Source organism: Aythya ferina, assembly GCF_964211825.1.
Source record: "Aythya ferina genome assembly, chromosome: 1".
In the NCBI taxonomy this organism is placed as follows: domain Eukaryota; kingdom Metazoa; phylum Chordata; class Aves; order Anseriformes; family Anatidae; genus Aythya; species Aythya ferina.
This window is the reverse complement of record NC_140296.1, coordinates 132,782,448-132,794,956: the sequence shown is the minus strand read 5'-3', so window position 1 is coordinate 132,794,956 and position 12,509 is coordinate 132,782,448. Positions and strand designations below refer to the sequence as shown.

Genomic DNA, 12,509 nt, shown 5'->3' with positions numbered 1-12,509 from the left:
TTACCAAGATACAGAACACAAGTTTGATTATGTGAAGGCAGTGGGCCAAAAAGCTAGAGGTCTTACGCAAATTCAGGTATGCATTAATTTGCATCATACTTCTGATATATAGATGTATCTCTCTATATATGTATGTATATGTTTAAATGTATCCATTATCTTTCCCTTTTATTTGAAAGATACTTCTTTCCCAGCCCCTCCCTAATCTGGATTTTCCCTTATTCCTTGATGATGGCTAGCCAATTTGAAATTCAAGTCCCAATCTCCTTTGAAAAACAGGTTTCTCACACTGATCTATCCCCTGTGTAAGTGATTCTAGCCGTTGTGCTGGTAGTCATTTTATCTATTTAGGTATGTTAGTAAGGAGTAGTTAAGGGCTGTGGAAACTGAGCATCTATTTCTAGATACTTTCAGTGATTATCAATGATTGCCTTTGGTGGAGACAATCACAGGGCAGGTCTTTGTGAGGAATGTTACTGCTCAGGTGAGAACCTTTTTCCATCTTTTTGTGAGTCTAGATTACATGTGTTTTCAGAAGCCTTGCTCCAGGTTCCCCTTTGGGATCAGCAGTAAGATTTTGAGGTTCAACTATCCTATAAGCTGTAGATATGGAATCATCACACTGTCAGGTGGTGAGCCTAACCTGGACTTTTGTCAGATAAAGAGCCTAGGAAGTGGATTTGAGTTTCTAATATCAGTTTTAGGGAAGAGAGGGATATGCACCCCCTGCCTTGGGGCTGCTGTCCTCAAGGAGGTAACCTTGGTCCTCAATAAGATGACCAGTGTTAGTGGATTTTGTGCAAAAGGTAGCCAAAGAAGACATACCTGCTCTTAAAACGACACTTTTTATACGGAGACATAAAGAAAGTGTGCTTTGTATTTGTGCTCACTTTAAAAGACTTAAAAATGGGTTTTAGTGGGACATGAAACAGATGTTCAAGAGAAAGGATTTTGCATCATCATCAGTGACTTTTTTTTCCTGTATTGGTTTTAGGCCTTGGGATGCAGGTCTCCAGCAGGTCTAAATTGTCATACAAAGTGACAGTAAAGGCTGCTGAGGATCCACCCTGTTTTTCAAAACAGTCAACAGCCCAGTTTGACATCTAGAGCCTCCAAAACCGGAGCCAGAGGGAGCTTTATTGAAAAACTGACTTGTTATTTTAGTGTTTATGTGGAACTTAATCTCTAGAATGTCTGGTCCAAAATGCAATCTCACATTTGCTACATTACTGGTGTTTACATGTTCAACTGGGCAACTTGAGCTGCACTGAACTGGAGTTGCACAAACAATGAAAGAAAGAAAAAACATCTTTGGCAGCTCTTTCATTTCTAAGTTTTGAAGATATACAAATAATTGGTGTTTTGTTTTGTTTTGTTTTATTCCAGCGTAAGAAGAATCTGAGGGTTGGTGGTAAATTGAGCTGTCTCTACAAAAGTGGTAAATCACCAGCCTTTACTATCAAGAGCAGACAATAATGTTTATAAAATCATTGCATTTGTTTCAGGTTATTCATCAGAGCTGGAAGACAATTGTTCAACTTGCTTTGTGATACTATAAAGAATGCTTGAAAAGCTGCATGCTTTGTAGCAAAATTTTAGGGTTTGTACAATTACCAACTGAGACTTTTTCCTTCAGGAAGTTTTCAACTAATCTTCCAGAGAGGTGAATCTAGATTGCAGTATGCTGTTTTGAAGGAACAAGTTTGAGTTGGCACTAATAGGGCAGCAAGGCCTGCCGATTTACAGATGAAAATTCTCACAGAGTTGTCCTACTCATACTTCAGTAAGCAAGGAACGTCTTCACTTTTCCTTTTCTTAGGCTCTCCCAAACTGCTCTGATGGGGTTATGAAATAGGTTTGGGTCTGGAAAAGGCTAAGAACTGTGGGCAGGGAGGATGTTGACACAGGAAATGTGAGGCAATAGTGCTTAAATAAAATGAAACAAAATAAAGGAAAAGGACTGTCTATGTACTTGCTTTGCAATTCAAGACACGAGTAGACAGTCTGGTTTCTGTGGGTATTGCTGTAATTACCTTAGAGCTTTCCTTCTCTGTGAAAAAGTGCTTGATTTTCTGTCATCTACATGAAGTGTGAGCAGCACAAACAGCAATAGCCGGCTTAGTTGCGCAAGCTGCTAGGTTAAGTTCCTACATTAGTTACCAGCTATGTTTCTCCAGCTTTTCTGAGCTCCCTGGTCTTGCCTGGAAGAGCACTGGCAAAAGCAGTTAGGTTTTACTTTAGTGTACTGTGGCCAGTCCTGCAGCAATTAATTTCTGAAGGAGCTGTGCTAGCTCTTCTGAGGCTTTCAGTGTTGTGAATCTGTTTTTTGTTGTAGTTTTTGGTTTTAGCTTTGGTGTTTTTTTTTTTTTTTTTTTTTTTTTTTTTTTTTTTTTCCCTTTCCAAAAATAAAATGAAAACAAAACATAACACCAAATTGTTTGCTGACATGTTGGCACATATGGTGGAATAACTAACTGGTGGCAGCGTGTCTATTTAAAAAAAAAAAAAAAAAAAAAAGCAAAACATGGATTTCTCAGGTGGCAAGTTGCTTTTATCCAAACAGAAAACAGAAAATGGATATGATACACCTCTTAGGAGCAAACAGGAGAGTTTCAAGGTTGAAAATGGGTCAGACATCTTTTAGTGGCAGTGTTGTCCCAATGCTGAAACGCATGTTTCTGTCAAATGCAACAGCATAAAAACTTTTTATGCCAAAGGGAGGTGATTGGAGCCTGGGGGGGTAGGCAGTGACTCTCAAAACAGCCAGTAGCTAATGCTGCCTTTGTGGTTTTATATATATGCCTATTAAAATGACAATACAGAAATGGAACATCTAGATTTAAGAAGCCTTCTTTTCATTAACCAACAGTAAACAAACTGACAAAGTAGGGAGTTATGACTCCAGTAATTGAAACATGCTGTTCTGTTCAAGACCAGAACTCTGTAAAGACTCTTTTTACCTAATAATGCCCTTTGTGTTTGCCTGCTACCCCTGCTAGAAATTCTGTATGCCTGAAGTATGTCTTTCCAAGCAGAGTGGGAATGACAGAGTGCAACACCGCACCTGGCAGATGGGGTCGCAGCCTTTCTAGAACATTAACATTTAGAACATTTATTGCAGATTGGAAATTAATTTGCAGCTTGAAATGCATGGAGACTTTGCAGAGACTCCTCTGATCTGTTATTTATTTATTTATTTATTGTTATTTTAACTATAATCCTGGGATGCAGGAAAAAGAATTAGATGGATTAATTTAGATTAACTGTGATGGAGTCTGGGTAGTTTTGATTAGCTTAATTTTCAGTATGCCTTTTTATGGATTCCCTGCTCTTCCATATGTGTGTTCTGAATCTTTATATTACCTTGCATTTCCTTTTCCTTCTCTCCTAGATGTTGATGAGTGTCAAGATAACAACGGAGGGTGCCAGCAGATATGTGTAAATACTATGGGCAGCTACGAATGTCAGTGCAAAGAAGGCTTTTTTCTGAGTGATAACCAGCACACCTGTATTCATCGCTCCATTGGTAAGTTTCTAGAAATCAGTTCAAGCAGAAAGTGCTTTGAGAGGGTTACAAAAAATCATTTCACTGGTTGGTTGGAATCGGTCAATTCCTCTGCTACCCAAACTTGTACCACAACCATAAATAAAGCAAAGGAAAAGGCTTCCATATGAAGTAGAAATTATACATGGTTCAAACACCAGGCTTTTGGGACAGGCAGAGAAGAGATTTTCAAATGGCAACTTTCTGCTTCTGACTTTAAAGACTCAAAAACTTCTAATCTGTTTATTGCATAATAGTTTACGTGTCTTTTACCTTAGAGAGGGTGATACCTTAAATCAAAATTAACAGCTTAAAATGAAAAGCTTGTTGCTTCTGGAAGTTATGTTTTTGTGGTTTTGGTTTGTTGTGTTTGTGTTGGTTTTTTTGTTTGTTAGTTTGTTTTTTGCCAGTCATGTAATGTATTGCTTCATTGCAGACGTGATGGCTGATACTATACCAACACATCATTTTTCTTTGGTTCTGTACTGTGTCTGGGGTGGATTAGAAAACTGCTTCTCTGTTGCCTGCGCATTAGCAGCAGAAATAAGGAATCCCTGCAGAACTGTGGTCCTTGTGGCTGCTGATTTTGATTAAAATAAGCAGTTCTCCCTTTTCTATACATGTCAGACGTGAAAGACAAGTTTGAGTGGAAAGGGAGAAAAGAAAACAGCATAGCTATAAATCTTTGCAATTAAGTGGATTCTTTATGTGTTCATTCAGACTTCTGGTGACCCTGGCAGCAATGGGAATATATGCTAGCAAACTCATTTACCTATAGGCAATACAGAATGACAAAGTAGCAAGATGAGTCTGGTGATCAACAATATAAGCATGCTGTAAATTTTAGCAAGCCACACAAATGGTTCTGAGCTATTTTAAGTCACTAAAATTAACCAGAAAATCCTACTTGAACATAGAATATGAATTTAGTCACCCTGTCCTGTTTACAAATAAGCAAATCTTTGTAGTCTAGCATTTCAAAAATGTAAATGTATTTCTGGCACTGTGTGCCTGTTTACATAGAACTGTAATGACAAGTAGGAATTCTGATTTTGAGAAATGTGAATATATTCACAGGTCCACTTTTTAGCATAACTGTTAAGTTTTAAGCAATTGAAGTATTTTGATTTTGACAATGACATACAGTTAAGCTCTCTCAGCCAGTGTATTTTAAAGGTTGTTATCTAACAGGTTGTTATTTATCCTTTTCAACATAAATTGTTCGCATTTCTGTCCAGCATAAAGTAACCCTGACACAAAGATATCCAACAGGGCAAGGAATAGTAGCTGGAAGCTTAATGAAAACCACTTGCAGAGTGCTGTCATACAATCATTATTTCAATTTGCACATTATAACAATTCCCTGTTGTAATAAAAGAGAATTTAGTTATCAGAGATGGAAACTAATGAAATAAATTTAAAAAATGAGACTCTAAGGGCAAAAGTTTTTTGTAAGGAATAGATTTATTGAGGGAAATAGGTGAATTTTTGTGGCAAAGAAGATTTCTAGTTTGTAGGAAGGACTGGGGGAGTGGACTTGAATGTTGATTGCTGAATGCACTTAAATAATCATGGGAGTAATATATTTTTTAACTTATTTATGAGGAATGTCACATAAAACATGGACATTTAATTTGAAGCAATACCTTCACATTATTTAGAGTTGGAAAAAAAACACCACCAAATAGACTGATAATGATTGCAAAGTATATTACGAAGAGATGTTTTGTGAACTTTGAAAAATAAAGTATCTATTTGCAATAAAAACTGACATTAAACTGCAGTGTCATGATCCTTGACACAAATACATTGGGTGGGTATGCTGGAGGAAGGAAATGAGATGGAATGATCTATTTCAGTTGTCAGAGGTGACTGAATTGCAAATAGTAAACATTGTGTGGTGAGAAAGTAAATGGCCCTTTTTTTTTTTTTTTTTTTTTTTTTTTTTTTTTTTTTAATATCTGTGTTTACTTGCTTTCATCTGTCTCACTTGTAAGTGCCTCTACAGAAACTGTGGGAATGCAAAAATACCAAAATACTTCCACCAATCCATTCAGCTAGAATTGTGCCTAGTGCTCGATTACGTCTATACCTATGTTGGTAAACAAGGCTGAAGTGGACAAAGGCATAACACGCATCTAGAACTGCAATCCAAACACAGAGGTGCTGAATCACCAAAACACTCTGCAAGCTTGTTGATTTAGAGCATAGTAAGATCCATTAATTACAGTGGGATTACTTTTCTGTCTCTGAAAAATGCATGTGCAGTCACACAAACCCTTTGTCTCTTCAAGGACTCAGCTAATCTAAATCAATCACAAGGTTCTTCATTCAGTTTGCTAGCTACCACTTTATTCCTCCTGTTTTCAAATGCCTGGGGAGAAGTACTGCAAGGTGCTTAGGATGACTTGGAGTCAGGATGAGTTCACAGTGGAAGGGGCTGTACCAAGCCTAAGCAATGCCCTCGCTGTGGGGCAGCTTGCCTTCCTCAGCCTTCAGCAAGGCTGGTACTTTGAGCTCATCAGCACATTCAGGTGATATGCTAGCTTCAGATTTGAGAAATGGCAGTGGATATTTTCTCAGGGGTTGAACATAGGAAAAAAAGTGTCCCTTTTTGCACTAACCAGCCAAGGGAGAGGTATCTTGTGATACAAGGTGTCCTCTTTATGACTGTCAGCTGCAGTGTGAGAAATGTGTTGTGCTTGTCTCAGTGGTTTGCCAGGTGTGTTTTACCATCATGGTAGGGGTTTTTAATATTATCCTTGTGTCCCAAATGGCATATTGCTTGCAGTCTAGAAGTGTTCTCATTATTTTCCGTGGACAAGAAGGATTCATGATCTACTGAGAAATATAAATTTTGTACCAACCAGAGGCCAGGCTGACATTAAAGTCAGGGCATACCCTGGTTTCCCAGTATTTGCTCTATTTCACCATCTTTGTTATAGGCCTGCTGATTTCTTATGTTTAATCTCTACATCTTTTGGGAGGAGACTATGCCCAGTACAACTTACCTCATTTATTTTTGCATAAAACTTAATTTCCCTTTGCCTAGTTTACTCACATTAATGATCACAACAACAGAGAGAGAGAGAGAATGGGAGGGAGTGTGGATTATGAAAGATATGGGGAACTTGTTGTTTATCTTAATTACAGAAGTCAGTGTGAAAGCTGTAAATTACACTGGAGACGCATTTGTGTTTCCTTGTGAATTGAAAAGAAACCAGAATAAAACAGCTGTTACTGTATCATCTCCAGCTCCAGAGGGAACATGTGTTTAATAAATGTGGAGAATCATACACTGTGGTTATGACTGAGTCAGGTGAGGGGGTTACAGCATGTTTTTCGTTAATAATGCTGATAAGCTAAAAGCTCCAGTTTAGCAAAGCCTCTGGGCACATCCTTAAGCTCCTAGTAATATCAAAGTTGGTTAAAAATGTGAACTGGACCTAAAAGCACCAAAATAGACAGAATTTAGCTAGATGCCTGTAATGCCCCTGAAGTTGAGTCTGTGCGAGATGAAAGGTACAGTATGTCCCTCAACTATTAAAGGTGTTGTGTTTAGGAGCCCTGGGGATAAAGTGCCTCCCCAGCCAGAAATCTCAGCCAAAAGCAGTAAAGAAAGCTATTACTGTCCTACCTAGAGAGAGCAAGTCACCTAAAGCACAACAGGTGTTTGCTCACAAGCCAGATGATCTCATGAGTTCTGTGGCTAGGAAGACTTTTGCCATTTAAAATTTCATGCCTTGAATGAACATAGTTATATTAATGGTCTTATATATGCTAATTGTTCACTGCCAGTATTTTTGTACAGCTAGTATGGTGGTTTTACTCAGGTGGGCAGCCAAGTTCTACCACAGCTGCTCTCTCCCTTCCCCTCCTCAAAGAGGAAGGGGGAGAAAGTACGACACAAAGAGCTCAAGGTTTGAGATGGAGACAAGAAGAGGTGGAGTAGTACCAGACCGTAGAAGTATGGAGATTGTGATGGTCTGGTCAAATAGCAGAAAAGGTTTTGTTTGTTTGTTTGTTTTAATGTGGTTGTCAAAGTAATTTTTCAAGCCTGTTTTTTTTTGTTTGTTTGTTTGTTTGTTTGTTTTTTGTGTTTTTTTTTTGTTTGTTTGTTTTTTTAAGTGAAGAATTACTTATTCTATTAGACTTACATCCTTAGAAGAGTTAGGGATTTTGATGTTTAAAGTCAAGCTACCACAATCCAGCAAATTACTGTGCTACAAACCAAGTCTCAGAAACTGCATCTCTTTTTGCACAAGTGCAACAATCTAGTCTCAGAGGAAGGAAAATCATGCAAAGTCAAACTGTCTTACATTTGTAATGGGCTAAGTATTCTTATGAAATGACTTACCATGCTTGTGCTGATACATAGTACCTTGTAAACTTGTTTATATGTTTAAACCCTTGAAAATTTTGCAGTAGCAGCATAGGAGTCCTGTAACCTGGCATCAAACTACTCACTTCCTCACTTTAGTCTGAGGACTAAAAAAAACCACCTTTGTTCATATTTTTTTCTTTCCTACTTTCCGTGATTTATTGTTATTTCTTACGCATTTTCTTAGTTCAGTGGGATTTCATAGCAGTAGAATAATGTGTTAGGACTCCCTGGGAGGAAGCACAACCCCCAGCCAGTACAGAAGAAGTCTAGGCTTCTGGGTTTTTGGACTTTATTCCCATCACTGGTGCTGATGCCTTGTGGGACTCAGGGCAAGAAGGTTATTGTGACTCAGAATTTCTGCAACAGGCTTTAGAGGACAAAGGTGCTTTTTCTACAGAAGCACAATAATCTATTCATGTTTAGATTAATGTGGAAGGGTGACTTTAAATAATTAAGTATTGCCAGCACCATTCAAGAATTCATGAAGCACAGGGTTTCTCATCTCAACTGTGAAAGCTCTTTCAATGGTGACGTAACCAGTTAAATTATTCCATCGCTTCCAATATATTTGCCATAGCTATCCTGAGTACAGGCTTTCCACTGGAACATCATCCTATTTGTCTTTTTAAATTGGAATCCTAATATGATTGGAAAGTAGAGGAATATGTTAAATATATTTTAAGGGAATCAGTTTACGTGCTTTTAGATAACATAATAATAAAACATTTCAGACAGCAAAAGTTTTATCTGGACAAACATACAGAGATTCTAGATGCTTTTTCCTAAGACTGCACTCAGTATGACTGAAGCATAATAGAATCTAGTTCATTTATACATTCATACGTTGCATTTTGATCAATTATCTTTCACAGAATGTAGGATACAGAATGTATCCAGGAAAAAAGGCTTAACAAAGCATTTTAAATCTCGTTGTTCTCTGTTAGAAGTGTGTAAGCTTTTAAAAGTGCCTATAATCCACAGAAATTGCTGTACTTTGGTTTCAGGAATTTTTATTTGCTTCAGCAGTCAGTGTGAAGGACACCTCACCTTTGCTTTCTCCATTGCTCTAGGATGGAAGGAGTTTTTGTTTTCCTTCCAGCCAAGTTACAACAGGTGACAACATCTGATATAAATTGAAAATTATCTCTCTTAGGCCTGATCTTGCACCTCTCATGCACCTGTGATTTGTCAGGATTAAGACTAGTAAAGTTACACTGGTATAAAATTGATTTAAGTAAAAACTGTCTTAAGTTCAGCTGTAAGGGTAAGCAATAATTATAAAATCATTAAAAACAATATTAGGTGAAAACTTAGGATTAGATATGAAAACGTAGTTTACCCAAATAAATGTGCAACAGCAGGTTTTTTTAGTAAAATATCAAAATTGTTAAAGTTGTGTTTGTTTGTTTTAAATTTAATTTTTCACATTTAAGGTCTTCAATAAATGTCATCTTAAATGGTGACTGCTTAGAATGTCATAGAACTGGAAGCAAAGGCATGCCACTCTTCCTTTATAAACGTTTTAAATCTATCTGAAACCTGAGGCTGCAATCTTCCTTTTATAGGTAAGAAACATGAGGTGTAAGCAATACTGTATTGTCTAAAGTCCTTGTAACTGTGTCTGAACTGCAGGACAGATTCACTCCAGTAAACCAGCTGTAGCCCTGTTCCTCAAAGCAGTCCAGATAAAAACAAATACATGAGGAAACGGTATAGGATACAAAATTGTGGTAGTGTTTCTGTATATCCCAAGCTGCAGGGTTAAGTAGAGCCAAGTATGGTTTATTGCAGGCCCCTGTTGGTTACCTAAGCACAAACTGAGACCCACTTCATACTTGTACTCAACAAAATGATGAAGTCTCTACAGACTCTACCTTAGTTTTAGAGCTCACTTGCCATCTAAAAGAAAAATACTGCACTTTATAATTTTCTAGTGTTTTGCAGAAACTGTGCTGTAGTAGATTCCAAATTTAAGTGTCCATGATCAAAGAGACATACATTAAAAAAAAAAAAAAAAAAAAGCCTAATGTTCTAGAAAACATTAACTGATAAGTAACCAACAAGTCACATGTCTAAGTTGCACATAGTGCTTGAACAGTAATAAAAACAGCACAGTTTATCATTTAGGCAGTCATGTTCAACTAGGACATGTAGATAATTTCTCTGTGAACCAGAATCTGGAATAGTTTAATAGTGTGGTAGTTGCTTCTGCATGGCTTCTTTGCCAATGCCTTTTGGTTTGGAGGAGATGAAACTAAAGGGAGAAAAGAATTGTATAAGAAATAAGCTGGAGATGTAAAAAAGTGTGTATTGGAAAGAGCAGCTGTTTGAAACACCCTGCAGCAGCATGACAGGCAGCTAGCTTGCCAGGAGGAGCAGGGAATTTGTAAGTCAGATCAAAAATCTCTCCATACCTGTGTGACAGCAAGTATAGTAAACACTCTGTAGCTCAGCTCCTGACTGACTGGCAGTGCTGACAAGATGGGAAAGCTATACGCATGAATGGGAAAACACACTAGGAACAGTACATTAAAAAGAGAAAAAAAAAATAAAGAGAGAAAATATGGGGGCTTTCACACTCAATCATTCAATAGCATTGGAAGAGAAACAATATTCTGTTCATACTGTCTGCTCTGGATATAGTAGGTTATACTAAATAAAAGAGCTGGCATGTTTTTTAAAGGCCTCTAGCATTCAGTTGACTGAAACATCAGGTGAGAAAGATCTGGGAAGAATATTAAGCCAGGATGTACTGGAAGAAGCTTGCATTCACAAATGTGCACAAGTGGACTCTGTTTTAAATACGCCACACTTTGAATTTCTCATGATATGTCTCTCTCGTGCCATTAGGGATACAATGATGAATTCCTGTCCCATCCTGAATGCTGTGTAGAGATGCTTAGCATCTTTCATACCTACTGTAGTGACTATGGACCTCTCAGTATCTCTCTTACTTCTTTTTCACTATGTGGAGAAATCACCCACAGACCATATTGTAGGCACTGTTTCTCTTTTTTGCTATTCATGACAAATCTCAGAAGTGTAATGCAGTAGGAACTCTCTAGAGGCTGATACCACAATGTGTTTTTGGCTATAAACCAGTAGGAATTCAAGATATAAATGCTAAATAGCTGTTCAGTAGCTGTGTACCCTACTGTGTATAGTATGTATACTATGGATTTAATGAGTTCAATTAATTATTCAGTTCCGTGTAATTATGTTTGAGGTTGCTCTGAGCTATTCTGAAATAATTTAGGAGTTTATGGAAATAAGAAGGAAGATGCTTGCATTTAATAACATTGTATATTTTCAAGCCTGATAGTTGTATGCTTTGCTAAAGTTTGCATCCTAGAAGCTTTTGGGTAGTGAAATTGTTGTTGTTACTGTTCTTGATGGTACTTTGGTTTATTTATTTATTTATTTGTACTTGAGCACCAGTCAAGAAAGGGACCAGATCATGCTAGAGCTTGAACAAACTTGGAAAATTTGCAGCCTAAGTAAACAAGGTAGACATAGGGCAGAGGACAGAACAAAAGACAAAGTCACACACACTGTGAATGCTTTCACAGCAGAAATGCTGTGGTAGCACCAAGAGATAGTTTTAAGAGCCACAAAAGGAGATGGGAGACAAGGATGTATCAGATAAACAGCAGGAGGAGGAGGAAGACAGACAGATAGTCAAGTGGGAATGAAGTGGAGGAGACTAAATCAAAGAAGAAATGAAAGGTGTGGGAGAGTTAGCACAATGCAAAACCTATACTTCTCTGTCTCCTGAATTTCCTCGTTCGCTAATGCCATTTCTTTTCAGTATCCTCTCTCTTTTAGTTTTCTTCTTATTTAGCTAACTCCTCTCCTGTTTAAACTGTATTGTAGTCAAACTATCCAAATCCCATCAATATATTGGAAGACCTGTGTTATTTTCAGTGGAATGGGTCAAGTGCTGGGACTGCAAAGCAAACCTGCCAGTCATGCACAGATGAACAGGATGATAACCCCATAAGAGTTCAGCTCCTTGCATCTCCGAGGAGACAAAAAATGCAGAAAAAAGGCATTGACTATAACAGGGAGCAAGGCATCATGTGCTGTTGGAGTTCATTATTCTCTGAACTATGTTCACCGCTGGTAAGAGCATTGAGCTTGTGCAATGAATCAGTCTACCTGCTTTTTATGCATAATGTATAGGATGATTATGCATTTTCAAGAGGCTGTCTGACTTATGCTGATAAGTTAATAATATCTTTCTTCTTTTGTACCAAACATAAAACATTCACCTGAGAGTGAAACCTACATCACTTTTGTCCCTCTTTGGTGTGGAGCACCTCCTTTAAAAGTTCTTTTGTGTGTTCATAGCTGATTAAATCACAGAACATGCAATGTAATCTAATAGTATCCAGTACTGTGAGCATTGTGTTATGCTGGTGATTTAGCAGAGTTGGCAGGTTTTCTCCCTACAGGTAATATGGGCTAAAGAAAATATAATAGCTGCTCTCTTCAATCCATATCAAACTGCAAAGTACTAGACAAGCTAGATCTAAGAGCCTCCATACTCAAACACTAATTTTTGACAGAAGTTTACATGAT

The 12,509-nt window shown here is 37.6% G+C and overlaps 1 protein-coding gene across 11 annotated transcripts in view; it reads left to right on the top strand.

Annotated features, from left to right (window-relative positions):
* The window catches only part of SCUBE1 (signal peptide, CUB domain and EGF like domain containing 1), a 277,291-nt gene that overhangs the window by 110,275 nt on the left and 154,507 nt on the right, over nucleotides 1–12,509 (top strand). For all 11 annotated transcript variants that reach the window (XM_084505749.1, XM_084505757.1, XM_084505748.1 and 8 more), the window contains one exon: nucleotides 3,392–3,526. In XM_084505749.1, the coding sequence (XP_084361875.1) occupies nucleotides 3,392–3,526 (135 nt within the window). The remainder of the gene's footprint in view (nucleotides 1–3,391; nucleotides 3,527–12,509) is intronic.